This window comes from Equus przewalskii, unplaced genomic scaffold (genome assembly GCF_037783145.1).
Source record: "Equus przewalskii isolate Varuska unplaced genomic scaffold, EquPr2 contig_12237, whole genome shotgun sequence".
In the NCBI taxonomy this organism is placed as follows: Eukaryota; Metazoa; Chordata; class Mammalia; order Perissodactyla; family Equidae; genus Equus; species Equus przewalskii.
The window spans coordinates 65,215-85,828 of NW_027227011.1; the positions used below are offsets into that span (position 1 = coordinate 65,215).

General features: G+C 47.4%; 1 protein-coding gene across 2 annotated transcripts; it reads right to left on the reverse strand.

The window, feature by feature from the left end:
- Nucleotides 1-4,961: 4,961 nt before the first annotated feature.
- On the reverse strand, nt 4,962-14,879 carry BPIFA2 (BPI fold containing family A member 2). 2 transcript variants are annotated; one of them, XM_008508446.2, is made up of 9 exons: nt 14,758-14,879; nt 13,791-13,962; nt 11,941-12,085; nt 11,180-11,287; nt 10,075-10,227; nt 7,836-7,917; nt 6,731-6,794; nt 5,788-5,869; nt 4,962-5,156 (listed from the first exon to the last, which is right to left on the reverse strand). In XM_008508446.2, the coding sequence occupies exons 2-8, from the start codon at nt 13,945-13,947 to the stop codon at nt 5,829-5,831; spliced, it is 750 nt and encodes a 249-aa protein (XP_008506668.1). In that variant the 5' UTR covers nt 13,948-13,962; nt 14,758-14,879; the 3' UTR covers nt 4,962-5,156; nt 5,788-5,828. The 2 variants fall into 2 exon arrangements, with proteins under 2 accessions (XP_008506668.1, XP_008506669.1); XM_008508447.2 differs by having other exon boundaries at nt 14,751-14,807.
- Nucleotides 14,880-20,614: the final 5,735 nt, after the last annotated feature.

Genomic DNA, 20,614 nt, shown 5'->3' on the forward strand with positions numbered 1-20,614 from the left:
GCTAAGAACAAAGAAATATAACTCCTGGCTAAGAGGAGCACATCCCAGCCACGCCCAGTGTGGCCCTGCCCTCCGCGTGACCCTCACACAGGGATCCTCCAGCAGGTTCCAGGGATCCTGCGTCTCCAGATGATACTAGGTTGATTCTCTCGTCTCAGCCTTCGCTCATGTGGTCACTTCTGCTTGCAAAACCCTCCCCTCCCTTCTCTCCATCATCCTGTTCATTTCAGCTCCATGAGCAACTTCTCTGGGAAGCCTTCCCTGACTGCCCCTCACCTCCAGGCTAGGTCAGAAGCCACCTTCTGAGTCTTTTCCTCAGCACTCAGTTGTCCTAAAGCCATCTCCTCCAGGAGGCTGTGTGTCTCCGTGATGGCAGGAACAGGTCCTGCTCTCTTCCCTCCCAGCCCCTTCCGCAGGTGCGGCACGCCGCGGGAGCACGCTCGAGGTGTGCTGTGCTGGGTGGGAGAGGTCCTGCTTCGGTCATCCCCAAACTGCCCGGCACAGGGCCTGACTTAGCCACATACTTGATAACCTTCCTATTTTTTGAAAATCCACTTTATTTCTTGCATAAACACTAACAGAAATGAGTCACCCCCAACAAACTTCTGTCAAATTTCAGCATCCTTTTTCAGTTTTTTTTCCCAGTTTCAGTTTTTTGCATCATTAGTCCAACCAAGCACAGTTCTAAGACCCATATTTTCACTCAGCTGTAAAACACAGTATTTCTCCCTTGTTCAAAAATGTTCAGAAAATAGTTTATCGAATTGATGTAACAATTGACTCTTCTAATTTGGGATCTTGGCTTTTCCAATGTGATGAGGTTTACTTTACTCCCACTCGATGATCAAATATTTAAAATAAAAGTGTCCTTCTCCTGGCAAATACAAGGTGAACTATATACACTCGCTCATCGCAGAGTCAACAGAAAGATCCGGTTTGGTAAGTAATTCTGTGATGCATTCCTGGGGTCATAAAATACTCCAAGATGTGGAGTTAATAATTCTGATTTTGAGATGTTATCCTGAAGGAATCATGCAAACATTGGAAAGATCCAGCATTTATTTAACCGGATTAAGTCTTCAAAAGAGTTTGGCACACTAGTTTCTGGTTGACTCAGGATCCACTCACATTTTGCCTTCTTTCCTCCCAAATATTCCCTTCTAGCAGATGTCGCCTCACCTCCTCAAAGTGTCCTCCTCTTCCCTGAAGCCTCCTTCATGGGACGTCACCACTTCCAGGAAGACTTTACCTCTCTTTGTTGTCCGGGCTGAGAGGGCAAGGAGCCAGAGCTGGTCCCAGGGGTGTTAGGCTGACAGCAGGAGAACACTCTCTCCCTTCTCCGCCCTCTCCCCTTTTCCCCTTCACTAGCCACATCAGTCACCAGTGAGACCCAGTGGCCTTGGCCCTACCACTCCACGTCCTGGCTTCACTCACTAGGAGCCATGCATTAGGTCCATAGCCCATCACTTGTGTCCTCAAGTGCCAGGGACGTCCCTGGTTAACAGAAACTAATGACAAGTCTCCTATACCCGCCAATCCTGGGTTGCCAGAAGTTTCCTGTCCACCCAGCTGCTCAACTGTCCTGGAGATGGTGTCTGACTGCGCGCAGTCAAGAAGAGGTTCATTCACTCTCATTCATTCATTCATTCAACATTAGTTAGTGCCTGCACTGCCCATTTGCTGGGCACCGGGCTGCTGAGAAGAGGGAGGTACCTGCCCTCGGGGAGCTCACAGGCTCAGGGCAGAGAGACAAATAAGAAAGGCGAAAACCATAATAAGCAGCACTGGCTCCTTCTGAGCGTGGTCTCTGTACCGGACAGTAAGACAAGGGAGCTTGGTTAGACATGCAGGTTGGGAAGCACAGCATCATTTTTCAGGGAACATTGAGAAGCGGTCCCCACTTAGCCGGGAGGTGACTCCTGAGCAGAGTCTTGAGGCTGAGGAGCATTCAGCCAGCTGGAGAGGGAGAAGGAACAGTGTCCCAGGTGGATGGAACAGAATGGACAAAGGCTTGGCACTGACTCAAGTTGGTTACTGCCCAAAAGGAGCCCTGAATTTTGAGACCTCCTTGTGTATTTTTTGTGGAAGTGGGATTCTCACCAAAGATAGTCAGAAAGGAAAACTCTCATCACTCTTCTTTGAGTAGCAGGGGAAGCACCAGCTCTGGAGGAGGCTGACCTCGGGTTAAATCCAGCTTCGCCTCTGACCGGCCGTGTGGTCTTGGGCAAGTCATTTCACTTCTCTGAGCCTCACCTGCCACACCTTCCGCTAAGAACCGTTCACTGCATCACTAACAATCCACAGTCAAGGAGATGATGAGTATAAAGGGTTGATACTGGGTTTCTCAACACTAATGACAATTTGGCCCAGATGAGTCTTCATTGTGAGGGGCTGTCTTGCATACTGTAGGGTGGTTAACAGTAACGCTGTCCTCTACCTATGAGATGCCAGCATCACCCTTCGCCCAATTTGTGACAACTGAAATGTCTCCAGGCATTGCCCAAGGTCCCCTGGTGGGCAAAGTCACCTTAGGTCAAGAACCACCAGTCTAATGCAGTGCCTGGCATGCAGCAGGAACTTAATAAATGTTTATTCTTTCTTTCCCCTTCAAGTCTGGAGGGAGCATTAATTCCTTTTTGGAGAAGGAAGAGCCTTCAGTGAATACTGTGGAATACAGAAATGGGGCTCAGAGAGGGAAAGTTAGCAGCATAATTCACACAGCATGTCATTGGCAGAATGCATTAGGCAGAATAAAAACAAAGCAGCCTTAATAAGGAGACCCTGAAACATGGTGGTTTAAATAGAGTTCATTCCTTTCTGCCATAGAGCCCAGAGGTGACTGGTCGGGGGCTGCCATCTTCAACACACAGTTTCTATCTCTGGGTCCCGGAATTTGCTCCAGTTGTTCCCATTTCTAATTGCAGAGAAGGGGGGAAGGTCAGCAGGAAGTGGAGGGAACCCGCTTTCTTTAAAGCACAGAGGGGAATTTGCACCATCACTTCAGTTTGCATGCCATTGGCCAGACTTAGTCACATGACCACACTTACTGCAAGGGAAGCTGGGAAAAGTAGTCTTTGGCTGGGGGCCATGTGCCCAGCTAACACCTGGGGAGGGGAGAGAAGAATGATCCCTGGGTGACAGTTATCAGTCTTAGCTCAGAGACCAGGTGAAAACCCAAGGTCTCCCAGGGCCATGGGTCTCTCTACTACATCAATGCCTCCATCAGTCAATCGACAAACATGAGAGTGGTAGCCATAACAGTAATTTCAGAGTGCAGAGGCTGTGACTCATCTTGTGCTCGCTAGATGTTAGACCCTAGTCAAATGCTTCCTGTTCATTGTCTCCTTTAATCCTCTCACCAGCCCGACAAGGGAGGTTTTACTGTTAATCCATTTGACAGGTGATAAAACCAACATTCCAAGAGGTTTAAGGCACTTGCCGCAGATTTCAGGGCTGGCAAGTGGCAGAGGCCGATCTGAGCTCAGATCTACCCAACGCTTCAGCCTCGCTCTGTGCCAAGCAGCCACCTGGCCCAATCTGAACTGAGGTCCTCAGGGGAGGGCTGGTGCAAGGCCCCTCCAGGACACCCCAATGGCTCAAGGGCCCCCGAGAGGAGTGGACCCTGTGAGGCAGCCTCCTTCAGAGGAGGGGCCCTTGGGTGAATTAGCAGCTGGGTGCAGGCCTCTGCGTGGCCTTGGCCTCTCTGCACCTGAGTCTCCCATGGGGATGAGGGCAGTCCGTCCCTCACAGAGTTGTGCGGACCAGCAAGATGGCTGCTTGGCAAAATGGGCACAGGTTCCTCAGGCCTTTTGGCAGGAAAGTCAGATTCCCTCCTGGAAAGAAGGAGCTGCTGTGATCCTGAGGCAACAGCATGTGTTAGCGTGTGGCCCATGTTGTACCCCGGCAGAGGGGAACATGACTGTGAAGAAGCGGCAGGGACGAAGGGGAAACTGAGGGCCTGCACGTGGGGGAGGAGGGCCAGCCTCGAGAGGACCTGATTTGTCCTGGGAAGGAGAAAGTGGGGCCTGCTGGGGGCCTGGGAGAGGAGACCAAAGGGCCTGGGAGCTGGAATGTCACCTCTCTGAGCAAGGGGTCCCGTAGCCATGGGACCAACTCCTGGCGCCACCACTTGCACACTGTGTGACCTTGATGAGTCACTATACCTCTGTGAGCCTCAGTTTCCTCATCTGTCAAACGGAGACAACAGTGGTGTCTCCTGGCACAGGGGTGTGGGGAGGAATTAACGAGGTAGCATGTGCCAGCAAAGCAGCCCTCCGTGATGGTGGTGGTGTTGGCATAAGGAGCATGAGGTTGCCTCGGCCACAGCCTGGGGGGGTGAACCGAGTTCTGGGGCATGGATGGAGGGGCCTCGGGCAGAGGGAGGAGCTGGTATCCATGGGGCAGCACCATGGCAGGTGGCTGTACAGGCCCTCAGGGCTGGCAATGGGTGGGATGGGTGAGCCCTGGGGGCTGGAGGCCGTGGGTGCTCTCACATGCTGCTCGAAGAGGGAGCCTGACCCTTCAGAGGGCATGGAGGGGTGGGCTGGCATACGGCCGCATCACCCTACTCCTGAGTCCGGTCAGATCAGATGCCCCCTGATCCTCCACAGGGCTCTCAGAGTCCCTGGAGGGGAATGGAAGAAAGCACCAGGTGGAGCTGTCCCCAGAAGGTGACTGTCCTATTCCCGCTGCCTGCCTGGCCCAGAACAGGTGCTCACTAGATACCCACTAAATGTGCGTGGGGACGAGTCAAGTGTTCTGTCACTGCCACAGACTGGCTGTGTGACCCTGCATCAGTTTCTTGCCGTCTCTGTGCCTCAGTGCCCCATTTGTCAAACAAGAAGGTGGGGCTGAAGAGTCCCAAATGTGCCTTCCAGCTCTGGATCCATGTCTCTGCCACCCTGGTGGCATAACCCCTCACCCCCAAATCCCGAAGGAAGGAATGCAAACAGGCCCCTCAGGAGAGTGCAGAAATGGACTTTTATTGCTGGGGGTGGAAAGTATCTAGCTTAGATGCCGCCATCCCGACTGTGAGGAGAAGGAGTATCTGAGAGGTGTCCTTGTGGCTGGGCTCAGACTTTCACTCCAGTTGGATGGTGTCACCTTTCCAGGGGGAGACGCTGCAAGGGAACGAGGTCAAGCCACCGGGAAGCAATCTGGAAGAGGCCACAGGGGGTTAGGGCGTTGACAGTAATGGCCGACCTTACAGCAGCACCCGCCACTCATCAGACACCTCACTGCCCCAGCACTTTCCCACAGCACCCTGCAGGCCTAAGGCCTTGCAGAGGGGACTGGCACCGGTGGTTTGGGCCCTTTCTCTGGCACCTGGCACTGACCCATCCTCCCCCTCCCCCCTCCCTCACCTTAGGAACAACGGCAGATGGGAAAACACTGATCAGAGGCCAAGACTGGAGCCAGGTTGAGGGCTCAGTATATGATCAGGATCGTGGGTCAGTCTGAGATCAGGGTCAGGGCTCAATCCGTGACCAATGTCCTCACTCAGTCAATAACTGGGGTCAAAGCTCCAGTCTGTGACTAGGATCTAGGCTCAGTCTAGGGCCAGGATCAGGGCTCAGTCTGGGCATATAATTAAGGCTCAGGGCTCAGAGTGTGAGCAGGATCAGGGCTCAGCCTGGGGCCAGGGTCAGGGTCAGTCTATGACCAAGATCAGGGCTCAGTCTGCTGCTAGACAAAGAAGAGAAGTCAAGCTTTGCTCCAACTTCACCGCAGGCCCCTATGGAGCAGCCCATCTTCCCTTGGTGCGGGGCCCAGAGCCCAGCTCCTTACCAGCAAGTGGGCAGCACAGCAATCCTCCTCACCCGCCCTCTTCAGAAGTCTAACGGCAGCTGGACCCCCTGCTCAAGTTTACCTGAAGAGACAAAATCAGCAGCAGGACTCAGTCTCCACTGCTGGAAACCAGACCCCAACGGCTGTCACGCCCCAGTGGGCCAGTCTGACCGCCATGGGACCTCAGGCATGTCACACCTCCTCTCTGAGCCTCAGTTTGTTCATCTGTAAGATGGGTATAACAGTACCCACCCCACAGGATTGTTGCAAGGATCCAATGAGACGGTGTACACGGAGCACAGAGTAATTGCCCAAGGAACTGGACCTACTGGATGGCTGTTTTGCAGAAGGGCCATCTCCAGGACCTCGACACCTTCACTTACTGCAGCAGCCCCAGCAACTCCAGCCACGCCTGAGACCCAAAGGCCAAAGAAAGTCCCCAGGGGTTGGAGGAGAAGCCACAGCTCCTCATAAGAAGGAAACGACAAGGGATGGAATCTTTTAGCCATGCCCACTGGGTATTAGGCTCTTTGTGCTTTTTTTCATCCACTCTTTAGGCCCACAATGTTTGCAATCCCCTTTCACCAGGGAGGAAACTGAGGCTTGGAGAGGCGGAGCCACCTGACCGAGGCCCCACAGTTGCTAGGCAGCAGACCCAGGCTTTGAACCAGATCTGGCCCATCTTCTTTCTCACATCATTCTGCCCGGCAGATTCTGCGTGTTGAACAACGGATGACGGTGGGGGGGCTCCTGAGGCCCACAGAACCCTTCAGTTCTGCAGGGACCCCTCCACCCACACTCTCCCAACTTGCTCAGGATGCTGGGTCCTTCTGTTTCTCCAGGGTTCCCTGACCAGACGGCCCGTGGGGCAGGTGCAGAGCTGCATGCCTGCCCTTGGAAGGCTGCAGAGGGAATGTCCCCATATCCCCAGGCTGTGACTTACTGATGAGGTCATCAAAAGAACTTATATCCAGGCTGTGGAGGAAGACGCGGATCAATGGGCACGCCTGAAGAGGGGAGAGGGAGAGAGAGAGGGAGGGAGGGAGAGGAGGAGAGCCGGACGGAAGAAGGAAGAAAGAAAATCATTATCAGCTGGGAACAAACTGCCTGCCACCCACACAGATACTGATTACTTGGGACCTTAGGACCTTTGGCCCTTAGGATTCTAAAACAATGGAAACCTAGAAGTCCAAAAATCTGAGAACCATGAGATGCTCAAATCCTAAAACCTTAGAACATCAGAATCCTAGAACTTTAAGAATCTAGAGTGTTAACACCCCAGAACCCTACACTCTTAGAAACCTTGAACTTTGGCACCCTGGAATTTGAGAGTCAAATGGAGCCCTGGGAAATGTAGAACAGTGTTTACCACGATTTTGGGTGCATACAATTCCCTGCGGATCTCAACAGATCTGGGTGGGGCCTGCGATTCTGCATTTCTAGCAAGTGTCCAGCTGAGGCTGGCAGGAGGGCCACGCTTTGAGTAGCAGGCCTCCGGTTCCATGACTCACAGAGCCACCTGGAGGATTTTTTTTTTTTTGTAAACCTAGGTTCCCAGCCGCCTTCCAGAATGACTAATGTAGGCTCTCTGGAACTTTGGGCACCTGGTACATATGGTTTTGTACGATGCACAGATGATGAAAACTATAGGACAGTGTTTATTTTTTAATTACTTATATGATAAGTGATATTAGTTTTCTATTTATGGTAAGGACATAAAGTTTCCTTTTTAAAAATAAAGGCATTTAAATAAATTTAATTAAGTAAAATTGTGTTGATTAAAGAAAAATCTTAGCTAACAAGGCATATTGGTAGTACACGGATATGGCAAATGGTTCAAATTTGGAACTCAGAGATTTCAGCTAACGTCAGGCCTCTCCCCAACAGACCACTCCCCTAAGCAAAGGGGGGCCACTTCTGGCTGACAGCCCAAAGTTTGCATCACAGAAGGAAAGGTGCCCAGAGATTACAGTTTGGCCTGTGGATGCTACACTTGCCACCCTCCCCCTGCCGCCAGGGCTCTGGGACCCCAGGAGTGAAGGACTCACTTGTCTCTGCACCAGGGAGGACACAGCCTTGCTCAGGACGCCGGTCAAGGAGTCCACAACTCTGGAGACCAGTTCACTGCGGCTGGAAAAGAGAGGGAAATGATAAAACCTGGTCAGGCGGGCAGAGCTGCCAAGCAGTAGGGGTGCGGAGAGGGTGGGAGATGGTGGAGCACCCAGAAGTCAGATAAACCTCAGGGACATTGACTCTCTAACCAGAGACAGGGCCTCTATCCAAAGGAAACGTCACTTAGAACCCCACATCTGAGCAGCAGCTCACCCCAGTACCTAAGAGAGTCTCATCACAACCCTGAGACTTCATTCATTCATTCAACACATATTAATAGAGCATCAGCAATGAACCAGGCACAGAGTTAGGCCCTGGGGACACAGGGATAAGCAAAGCACCAGCATCTCCTAATCTGGTACCTAAACATTAAACAAGTCTTGCTCAGGCTTTCAGCGTAACCATCACCTCCTCAGGGAAGCCCTCCCTGGCTGCTCACCTAAGGGATGTCTTTGTATCATAGTGTCCTGGTAAGCATACTGCTCTGCCCAGACTCCTAGAAATCTGACATTTTCCCTGAGGGCTCTTAGACGGACTCAATGCTCGCCCATCTACCTTTCCCTCAGGACAATAAGCTCCATGAGAACAGGGTCCTTGTCTGTTGTCACCCATAAATTCTCCAGAGCTCAGAATGGTGGCACGATGTGCCAGAGCTCTGCCTGGCACAATGCAGATGCTCAATACGTTTTTGGTTGAAATAATGAATGAAGTAACATGCAATTAAATATATAGTGACACCTTGTGACAAGTACACTGAAGGGCAAGAGTAGACTCTCAGGAGAGAGAATGGGAGGAGTCGTGCTTCAGGCCCTGAAGGATGAGAAGCACATTGAGGTGGGAGCGCGGAGAAGGTGGTCTTGGTGCCAGAATAGCCATGCACAGGTCTTGAGGTGGGAAAGAACTCGTCCAAAGCACAGAACAAAGGCCAGTTTGTCTGGAGCAGAGTAGCAAGAGGAGAGTGTGGGTGTGTGAGGGGTGCCAGGACAAGCAGAGCCCAGCTGGGCATGGGGAGGGCTTGGGACTTCATCCTAAGCAGGAAGAAAAGGCCCAAGACGACCGAGAGCAGCAGAGTGGAATGTCATCTTAGAGATGTGGACTCTGAGACCCAGAGCGGCGGGAGGAGTTCCCATGCTCAGCAGGGCTCAGGCCTCTGAACTTGTGTCCCAGCCTTTCCGACTAACATCAGGCTGTGTTGCCTTTCTTTGGTTTTAGGGGGTACTTAGGCAGCCTCTGATCGGGCCTCTTGGTGGGGGGAGGGTAGAGTGACCTCTGCCCATGGCCATCAGGACTGAGAGCCCAGGACCCAGCCTCGTCCCCCTCCAAGTCCACCTGCCCCAGCCCCGAGCTTCCAGACCTCTTCTCCACTCCCACCATCACCAGGGTCACCCTTTCTCTCTCCACGCTCTTCACTGGGCCAAACCTGCCCTTTCGAGAACACAGTTTAAGATGTAGATTTTTTGGATTAACAGAGATCAATAATTTAAATGGAAAGGATTAAATTTTCATCATCTTATTTCAGGAATTTTCCAGTGGGTGGAGGATGGTCTGGGGACAATTTGCAACTATAGAGACCACGGCAGGGGTAAGTATTTACTCCTCCTCTCCCCTCTCAACTGGAGGCAAGAAGGTAAATACAATTTTTATCATCACTGCTATTATTGGAAGACGTCACATAATGATAAAGGGATCGATTCTTCAAGAAGACGTAACAATCCTAAACGTGCATGCACCTAACAACAGAGCTTCAAGACACACGAAGCAAAACTGATAGAGCTGAAAGGTGAAATAGGAAATTCACGATTGTGGTTGGAGAGGTCAACACTCCTGAGTCAGTAATGGGAAGAACAGGCAGGCAGGAAGTCAGCATGGATATTTGTATGTGCCAGGGTCTATGCTAAACACTTGCATTTTCTCATTTGGTCAGTTCAGCAGCCTACGAGTAGGTATTTTTATCATTCTCAGTTTGCGGATGTGAAAACCGAGCCTCAGAGAGGTTAAGTTGGTTACAAAGTCACAAGTCAGTGGTCAAAGGTGGTATTTGAATCAAGGTCTGTCTGACTCAGAGCCTGAACTCTTTTTCACCACATTGTGCCACCTCCCAGCTATAGGATTAGGGCTGAAATCAGGGGTCCTTGACTCTCACAGCCCAGCTCTGTTGAGATGGATGAGCCTTACTTGTCCAGCAAGGTGAGTGAGATGCTGGCTGAGTCGTCGCTGCATTCTCCTAGGACCACTGAAGGGAGGCCAGTCTGGGCATCAGTTTCAACTCTGACATCAGTCTGGAGTTCCAAGGAACCCTTCAGGTCGACGACCTGGCCAATGACAGGCCTGCAGGAAATAAGATTCACAGTTAACGGAAGTCGAGAAGGCCCTTCACGTTGTCTACTCAAGTTCTTTTACTGTGTGGACATTTTCCAGGATGTCATTGGATAATGTTAACATTGTATTACAACAATAATGTTAACATTATATTCCTCACGGGATTTATATAGTTACATCGGTGGCTTCTTCTCCTGGCCATGTGGGTTTGGTTCATATGAAATTTTTACACAGCATCACACTAATTAAAATAATAATCATAAACCTTTATTGAGCACAAATTATGTTAGGCACTTTAAAAAAGTATCTTTCCTGGATTAATCCATCTAATCATTACAGCAATCCCATGAGGGAAAAATACTACTATTATCTCTATATTCAGAATGAGGGAATGTTGGTATAGAGAGTTTAAGCAACTATTCCAGGATCTCTTGGCTAATGAATGATGGAATCATAGTGTATTTAATTATAAAGAGTCTTTTACACATGCTCGTTTTCCTATTTATCTACCTCTTTTAAAATAACTAAAATACTTCAAAATTATATTTTTCACACATGCCCTTTATTATACACTGTTCACTACTATATACATTCATCTGTAATGGTCCTGGTTATTTAAACAGAATCTTGAGAGATGAAACAATGCTGGAGGAAATTTTGCCAAAGGGTAGTAAACGCTCATGTATTCTCAATTTTTCAAATATTACAGGTAGATAAATGTTATGATTTCAAAAGTCTAGGTAATGGAGGATTCTTTTAAGAGAGACTTGTTTATGGCCAAAGTTCACTAGAACACTTTAAGGGTTAGGATTTTAGAGCTGGAAAGGCCCCCTCACATACAGATTGGGAGACTGAGGCTCACACCCAGACGCCAGCGTGGAACAGTGCCTGATTCCAGGTTGGAGACCCATCAGCCATGCTGCCCTGCTTCTCCCAGGACCCAGATTCTCACGATACTCACAGGGACACGCTGGCGGTACAGGTGATGGGGATCCTCAGGGTGGCACCTTGGCCATCAGGGGCCAGTTCGGCTTTGAGGTCCTGGATGTTGCCGTTACTGATTTTCAACCTGCGCAAAACCCACAATTCACCTTTGTCGTTGTTCGTGGCAACCATGTGCTGAGCACTTCTCCATGCCAGTATCATGCTGAGCATCGGGGCCCCACCAACCTTGCCTTCGCTGGTCTCCACCACAGCCCTGCTCAGAGATTTGATTCTCTCCACGTTATGGCACAACAGACTGAGGCTCAAACAGACGTGATTTCCCCCGAAGACTCCAAGAGGGAATAAGTGCCCAAGTCACAATCCGAACCCAGAACTGTTTGACTCCAAAACTCCATGTGTGGGACCAGCTATGTGGTGTGAATTCCAGTTTCCTCTCTCCCGTGGGGAGTCGGACTTTTATCCTTAGCCATATTTTGAGAAGAAAAGTCTTATTCCTTGGAAAAGGAAGTTCAGGTGGAGGTGGATGGAAGAGAACTTTTGCCCTGATCCTGAAATTACAAAGTGTGGAAGCCCAAACCCACGAGATGCCCAGATTGGGCCTGCAGCCCTGCCTGTAATTTACGCAAGGTCTGGGGACCCTGGCCTCAGACTACCTTGGTTCTGTGGGGACGGACAATGTTTGTCCACCTCTCTGTATTTGATCTTAAAATTACCTCTCCAAAAATATGTATTTTCTTTTCTTGGAGCAAAGATCTTCTCCATGAAGCCCCAACTCACCCCAAAGAACCATCCACAGTTGGCAAGATCTTAGAAAGGGTATTTTCGACCAACTTCTCAGCTTCCTGGAACTTCTGCTTGGCTTGTTGCCAAATCTCGGAATCCTGAATTGTCTTCAAGTCACCCTTCACTTTCTGGAAGACACCTGACAAAAACGATCGCTATTTAGTGTTATGTACACTGATGAAGCAGCCACTATGCGCCAGGTACTAGATAAGACTATTTGCCTGTTATTCTACTTAATCTTCATAATAACTCAATGAGGTAGGTATTGATATTATCTGCATTTTACAGATGAGTAAATAAAGTACTGAAAGGTTAAGAAATGTGCCTAAAGTCACACAGCCAGAGAGCCCTCATTCCTTCCATGCTGCCTTGATACTTATAATATATATGCAGCATTCATCAAGATAGCAATCAATCAACTGACCAGGCAATTGATAATGATTGTACTCCAGCTTCTAGTAGTGACTCAGAGGTCTATTTCTCTAAACGAGATGTCCACACTAATTTGAAAAACCAGGTCAAAAAAAATGAAGAAATATTAAGAAATGGAAAACCTAGAATCAAGAAAGAAAATATGGCTCCAACACATGAAAGTGGCAAATGGGAGTCCCAAGATGACAACTTTGTAGCTGACCCAGAGGGCAATAATTCATATAGGAGCAGGAGGACAGAGTGTCCTACTGGGAGGTCTCCAGAGAATAAAGGGGTTAGATAGAATAAATGATGGGAAAGTAGAATGGTGCATATAAAGGGAACTAAGGATAAGTCTGTAGAAAATAATTCAAGTGAGAAACAACAAGGCAATTACTAACTCAAGGAAAAACAAAAGACTGTACAAGAAAAGATATGTAATTTCAGTACTGCAACCTGGCTCTTCAGCAAACAGTATCTATCTGGTTATAATGATGCAGGCAGAGAATGCCAATTTAAATAAAACTATATCTGGTCCTATAACTTGTTGGATGACCTTGATCCAGACACTTCTGTTTCTGAGCTCACTTTTCTCAGCAGTGAAATTAGAAAGTGGATCCCTTCTGTATCTTTGAAGGTTGCCTAAGACCTGGCAAGGCTTGAAAGGCAGCCATTCACAGAAGTTACTTCCTCCTATAAAGAATGGTGGTTAGTGTGCTGTTAATATTTCCAGAAAATGAAAAGAAAGACTAGTTCTTTCAATAAATCTGAATAAAAGGGAGATATCACTAAATATAAAAGTAGGTAGCTAAATTTATAGCAACCTGGGCTAGGTAGGATTAATTTCCAAGGAGTTAATACAAATCAATAAGAAATTTAAACAACCCAATAGAAGAACGTGCTGATAATATGAACAAAATATTTAAGTTAAAGTATGTAAATGGATAATAAAATATGAAAAAGTGAGTAGATTCTTTCATAATTAGAGACATGTAAAGTGAAATGAATTACGATCTTTCACCTATAAGACTGGCAAAACATTTAACTTGTCCATACCAGTGCTGTCAAGGGAGTGGAAAGAAAGGTACTCTCACAGACTGTTTGGGAAAATGTTAATATGGGGATTATTTTTCCACATCTACTAGAACTTAAAATGGGCACACCTTTTGAACTTTTGAAATCTCACTTTTAGGAAATTATCCTGTGCGTATATTGAAAAAAGTTTACCATGATATAATATGTAAAAGGATATTCATTTAAGCATTGCTTGTTTCTGGAAAAATAATAAGCAAGTCAGCCAGGAGCTGAATAGCCACATTTCCCAGTAAACAATCCATAAAGGGTAGTCCCTGGTGGCAGCCTCTGGTAATGCAGGCGTAGTGATTAGGAGGCAGGCTCCTGGCTGCCACTCCTTATTGCCCTTGTTGACTCACCTTCAAGCGCCTTGTCAATGGTCTCAGCTCCTTTCTCAAGATCGGGTTTCAGCTTGTTGAAAACATTGTCTAATTTGCCGCGAAGATCCTCAAGAAAAGATGCTGAGGTCCCAGCGAGCAGGCCGCATAAGAGAAGAAGTTTCCAAAGCTGAAACATCTTTTGTCCTGGCAACTGGTCAGTCAGAGGAGGAGCAGGAGGGAGAATTACCCAGAGAGAAAAAGAATCTTTGACGAGCACCCATCACTCTTACACTTAACCTTCCTTTAAGATAGATGTGGTTACCTCCTGTTTTACAGCTGGGCAGCCACAGTCAGAAAGCTAGAACAACTTGCCCAGAGGCACACAGGTGATGAGCGGAGGAGCTGGGATTTGAAAAGTCACACTTGACTGCAAGTCCATGCTTTTTTCCCAAAGTTCCTTTGCACAGGCTGGCTTCTCTGCCTGGAACATCTTTCCTCTTCTTCAAATTTTTACCTAAGTCACTTCTTACTGACTCTCCGGTTTCAGTAAGACATCATGCCCTCTGTGAAGGCCACTCCAGGCCCCTCCCAGAGTCTAGGCTAGGGGGTCCCACCCCACCATCTTGCTGCCTTCATTCTCTGATCAGAGTCCTGGGTACCAATTACCTGACGACTTGTCTGCCCCTCCCAGCAGGCTGTGAACTCCTTAGAGGAGGAACTATGACTTATTTCACTGTTGAATCCCCAGACCCCAGTAAAAAGCCTACACCCAGTACAGTGAGACAAATAAATGTTTGCTGAATAAAAATATGAATAAATGGGCAGCACATCATGATTCTGCATTGCTCATCAGTTTGGCGCTTCTCTTAATATAATTTCTCTACCTCTTAATTTGCTATATTCAGAATATTAGCTAATCCAAGCAGAACCATCCCTCTGCCTCTTGCTTCCAAAGCCTTCTGAAGACCACTGTGTGGGGGGTCATAGGGGGAAACCCACCACTCACAGGCTTGGAGGAGGATGCTCACGACTCCTTGCTCCCTTGCGCAGTCTCCTAGGGTTCTGCTGGTGGCGGTGGCCCTTAATATAGTGGCGACCAGATGGGATGCTGCCGTCAGAAGAAAGCCCTAGTTCCAGAGCCATCCAAAGAGACTCCAAAGTAAATAATTCCTGTCCAGGATGAGCAGAGAGACTTCCAAGCTAAAGGTCACCCAGGATGCTTGAATTGGAATGAACAGATAATGGGGAAGACTTTCTGCCAAGACTAAGACCAGGTTCTTGTGGAGCCCCCAGCTGCCAAGATGGTAGCCATTGTGGATGGGGGTTGGAATGAAGACTGAGAATGGATGAATTGGAGAATGTTCTGGTAAGAGGACCATAGTGATCATCCAGCCTAATTCTGTCATAATTCGGAAACTGAGGCTCAGAGAGGGGAAGCAACCAGCCAGAGGTGACCCAGCAAGACAGGGACAGAGACGGGGCCAGAACTGTGGCCCACAGAGAGTCAGGGTCAGCTACCAGAGAGGTCATTCTGACCTCTGTGTGTCTGAGTGTTCTACACCATCTCTCACGGTGGAGCTAGACTTAGTGTGAAAGTTTGCAAGGATGAGGAGCTCACTACCGCCCCCCTCCCAGCCTGCCTGCTCCATCCAGTGGCAGAGAGTTCCTCCTGAGGGTGAACAAAATCTGCCTCCACGTCACTCCATGTGTGGTCAACAGTGAGGCCCAGAAAGGTTAAGCACCTTGCCTGAGGCTGCACAGCCAGTATCAGGAGACACACCCCTAGGCGCATCTCAGGTCTCCCTCTGCACATTTGCCTCCATCTGCTCTACTCTCAGTGCAGCAGTCACAGGGGTCTTGCTCAGCTTAAACCCGACGTCCTACCATGGCCCATGGGACCATGACACTGGAGCCTGTGTCATCTGCTCACTGCCAAAACCAAACATCTCTTACCTCTCCCTCCAGGATCCCTACCCATCTTCCTTCTGTTCCAGAAGAATGCCCACCCCTTTCCTGCCTTGAGGCTCTGCACAGGCCATTCTCTCTGTCCAGGACTCCCCTCCCCGGGTGTCCCCAGCTCTCAACATCTCCTCAGAACCTCACTTACCACCCACCTGAGGTGGCCCCTCCCCATTGTCCCCTACTTCAGCTCCTTGCTGGCTTCTTTCATAGAAAGTCATCATAATTTGATACTTTAATTCTCTGCCCTCAGCAAATAGTTAACCACCCTGTGCTCTGTGGCTGTCCTCATAAGTGGGTCCCTACGACCCCGACCTGTCTTTAGAATGCTCCATGCTTCTCTCTGGAGCATCCTATAAAGCCAGCCACTACCTGGGAAGGTGGCAAGGGCCCCCTCACCAGAGAGGCTCAGAAATTGGACTAGATGACTGCTCAGCTCCTGTGTTACATGATGTGACTGTGAGCCGTGATTCTAAATTTCCCTGGTCTAGGTTTCAAAGACCGCTGCTGCACATGTTTATGATTCTTCCCCTCAAGCTTTCTTTCTCCCTGAGTCCAGCTGCCCTACGTGGATATCTTTCCCCCCAGGCTGCCTGTCTCTTCCCTTTCCTCACCCTCTCCTCCTTCCAAGACCCCCACCTCACCTGCTGTGGAACCACAGGGGCTACTGCTGGGGGGGGTTCCTCAGCATGGACCACACGAGGACAAAGTCAGCTTCTCCCACTGGCATCAGCCACCCTACACAGCTGAGCCCTGAGGTGACATAAATCGGAAGCTCTTATCCCCTGGCAGTGGGTCTGGGGAAGTGGCACAAGGAGGGGAGCCAAGCAGAGGATCTGCCCCGTCACAGGCAGCTCAAAGGCCCTGCTTCCTATGAGCCATATTCTCAGGGTCGCCCACCCTTCTGCAGCCTCGCAGGCCCAGCTTAGGTGAGAACAGGACTTGACCACACCCTCAAGGGAACCCCAAGTCTGGTCTACACCAGGCTAAATCCACCAAAGTGGGGAGAGGCCAGGCTCCCCTCCTTCCTCAGGTGCTCTGGATGGTACTCCTGACAGTGTATGGAACTCTGGAACACGCACATGCATGTTTGTACACACACACGTGCATGTGTACACATGAACAAGACAGCACAAGCTAGACTCATAGGAAGAAAACAGCGACATCTTCCTACCTACAATGAGGAGAACTTTTTACAGAATTGATGCGGTCTAAGCAAGCTGAGGAGTGGAGAGAAAAATTTCTTGGACTCTCAAGATCTGGTGGTAGTGCTTTTTTATTCAGAGAATAGCATGGGGGCAGGACCCATGGGCAGTAAGAGCTTCAATGTGTTGAGGGTAGAGCTAAATTTATAAGGCATAGATATGTGAGTTATTTTTTACCAGACAAGAGAAAGATCATGTAAAAAGTCACTAAAATGGTACCAGTGCAGGTGGGGTCTGGTTATTGTGTGGTCATATAACTTTAGATATGAATCAGGTCACATAGATCGGCATGTAGGCCAGGACATCTGGGTCTTCTCTCCTTGGAGCAACCTTGATTCACTTCATACAATCCCCCCTGAACCCATTTGGCCCTGAAATTCTTTGCAGATGTGGACAATGGTCAACCTTCTGTAACTCCTTCCAGCTGTATAAGGTCGTAGAGCTGTCCCTAAATGGGGGCCATAGGAGTATAAGCAAGAAGTTCAGTGGACTGGAAGGTTGCACCCATGGAGTCCAAGGCAGACAAGGTATACAGGTCCCCTGGAGATGAGAGAATCACTTGGTGAGAAGTGGTCCAGGGGACAAAACTTTGTTGGCCATGTGGAAGACAAACAGTGAAATAGACAACAAATTATAATAAGAAATATAAGCAAGATGATTAACCCAATGAATAAAGCTCTGATAGCAGTCCAGAGACCTGACTAGCAGTCCAGCCAGTCATTTAGGGGCAGGGTAGGGTTGGACACAGACCAGTAGTAGGAGTGAGCCTAATATAGTCATCCCAAATTTGATATAGTCCATCCTGTGTGTATCGATAGGCTGGGGACTTTACCTTAGGAACTCGTTGTTTATGATCCACCTGTGACCATGCGAATCTAGTTACTATTTGGACAGCAGAGTTAAAGGAAAACGTTTGATTGTGGTCAGGGAGTTCCCAGGTATCAGAGACAGATGGCCACAAGGAAACCTTATGATTAGTAATAGATGAATGTTGTAGATGAGAAGAGCTAGAATCTAACATCCATGAATGTGTACTATAGCTTATACTGAAAGATAATTTTTCTCTCTAAAATCACCCTCATTTTTTTTTACAAAAGATAGCCAAATTAAGAGTAACTGGCTTGCAAAATAAGTGTAGTTTCAATAAAACTTGGCCCAATTATTTACGTAAGTGCAGCAAGGATAGCAATTGATCATATAGGCTCTTTTAAATCTGATTTGCTGGAACTTTTTATAAGGAATCTCTGATTAAACTTTAAAGGCCTCTAAAGGCCAGGAAAGCCAAGCCAAGGACTTCTCATTAGATTTTTCATGCAATCCCTACAGATTTGGGTGGATTCCTCTCTTCTCGAGGTCCCCCAAAATATTTCAGACTTCCAAGTGCCTGCCAGATAAGTGACCTTCCTTAAGGTAAGATTGTTGGAATCCCTGTAAACAAGGTACCAAGCCAATATTTCCAAGCGGCTTTATTCCAGAAGGTCAACCTTTATTCCTCAAAGGCTGTATTGTCGAATCTGTGTCTGTATGTTCCTCTCAAATATGACATTCCAATCAAAGGCTTGGTTATATAATCAGTGTTCCCAAATGTGTCCTGTTATAAGGAAAACAGATTTCTATTGAACTTACGCAAATAACTATATTGCCATGAAAATAATCATACTCACTCATTCACTAAGTTTCCAAATTCTGGAGGGATCAGGTAGGGAGAAAAAGATAAATGTTTCAATTCTGCTCACAAAGGTATAATTTCACCAAATTGCTATAAGTAGTAGTTAGCATAAGAGAAAACAGAAAACGTTTTCCTTAAATCTGATAAAACAAAGCATCAAAAAATCCACAATATTTCAAATAAAAGTCATAAAAATTATAATCATCCTAATCAGTTCATTCAGTCCTGTGTAATCAATTCTGTATCTTAATCTTCTGTCCGCAGTTTCACGAGGTCATCAGTTTCTCAGTTAGAGTTATGTAATTTCTTACCCAGTTCAGTTTTATGATCTGAAAGTTTATCAGAAACCTGTATTCTAGAATCTTGTGTCAGAATCCATTCCATGAATTTCTCTGAAGATGAAACATATTTGCAAAAGCAAAAAACATCAGAGTAAAACAGCAACCATCTGCAAATGACAAAAGACTCAAAAGGGCAATTGACTAAGAAACTTGGCTACTTCCGTGACATACAACACTTCAAGATAATAACCAGAATTGTGGCTGACAACCAGGACAGATCAGAATTTTAGGAATCTTATATAATTTTGAAACATTTATATCAATAGCATTCACCCACATAATACCACCTAAGAAAGTTTATCATCACTTATTTGACAATGCTTTCCATGTAATTTAGTAGACCAAGTAAGCCTAATTAGTTTAGTATTTTCCTCCTTATAGGAAGAGAGAGAAAATTTCTTTAAGATGTCTCAGGAGCCCTCTGAGAATCCGCAGAGAAATTCTCTTCCTTCTTCCAGGTCAAAAGAAAGCCTTCAATCAGGACTTTTTGAATTCTGAATTCTGAATATTTTTTTTAGGGGGGACTTGTCAAAAATATCAAAGGGTTTTAAAACACTTGTTCAGATAGGAAACAACACTCACTGCAAAACATGCTCAGTTATCTATTCAAAGTGACAACAGAAACAGTCAAAAAATCTTGAGAGAGACCTCAGTCCTTCTGAACACAGGAAATCATCCTAACAAACATAGATCTCTGTCTTTTAGGCAGACATACTCAAACTTAAATAAGCTTTCAGTTACCAAAGATTAATTTATATCATGTTAACTTCAAGGACATTTGGGTTAATTTCTATTACACTTAGAATTTATATAAGCACTTACTTTAAGCCAATTAAACAGAGCTTTTAATTTTAGCCATAGCATCCAGAGGTAAAATATCATACATATATAACATACATATAGACACACATACAGAGTCTCCACAGCTATTGTTTTAAAAATTACTTCCATGAATCAGGTATAGTAATACAAATCTCACCAGCTATGAATCCAAATTTTGTTTTGAGCCTTTTTACTAATTTTTGTGGAGAAGTCATTTAAGATGCTGGATTTTTTGGCAAGGGCATGCTCATGGCCATTTTTCCTTTTTCCTTTTTTTTTCAGTCTTAGAAATGAGTGATGGGCTAGATAACAATTCCTGGAGAGGCAAGATGATAATCCTTTTTGAGATAAATGAATTGGGTGGAATCTGAACTGCCTCTAGAGCTATTTTCCCAGTATTGTATGGATTTTCTAGGAACAGTTGCTCTTGTTTTCCCAGAAACTGGGTTGTAACTCAAATGACATTACAGGTTGATCAACCTGTCCAACTACATCATAAAGGCACAGAGAAACCACTCAAGTTTCCTCCAAGGTGGAGTTTCTGGGGCATATCCCATCCAATTGAAAGTGTTTCCAATTAGTTAAAATGCACCCAAGGGGTGAGTCTCTGGGGATGCTTGGAACATACCCCGTGGCGGTAAAGCACCGTCAGTGTCTGAGTGACAGCGGACCGGAGAAGGGTGCAGAGCCTGACTGCTGGCGTCAATATAGTTAAAAGATTTAGCCAAGTTCCGCTCAGCCCGGTCACTTGGTCCCTGAGCCAGCACAGGGCGAGCCAGGGAGACAGGAGGCAAAGGCCTGGAGCTGGCTGGGGCCTGGGGCTCCCAGCCCTAGGGTTGAGGTAAGTCCCTGGAAAAAGGTTTTCAA

Excerpts from the sequence above, each read along its gene's own strand:
- BPIFA2 (XM_008508446.2), bottom strand. The coding sequence starts at position 13,947 with ATGTTTCAGCTTTGGAAACTTCTTCTCTTATGCGGCCTGCTCGCTGGG. Across the intron at positions 12,086-13,790 it reads CATTGACAAGGCGCTTGAAG|GTGTCTTCCAGAAAGTGAAG; the intron begins GTGAGTCAACAA and ends CGTTTTTGTCAG. Across the intron at positions 11,288-11,940 it reads ACTGTGGATGGTTCTTTGGG|GTTGAAAATCAGTAACGGCA; the intron begins GTGAGTTGGGGC and ends GGTTTTGCGCAG.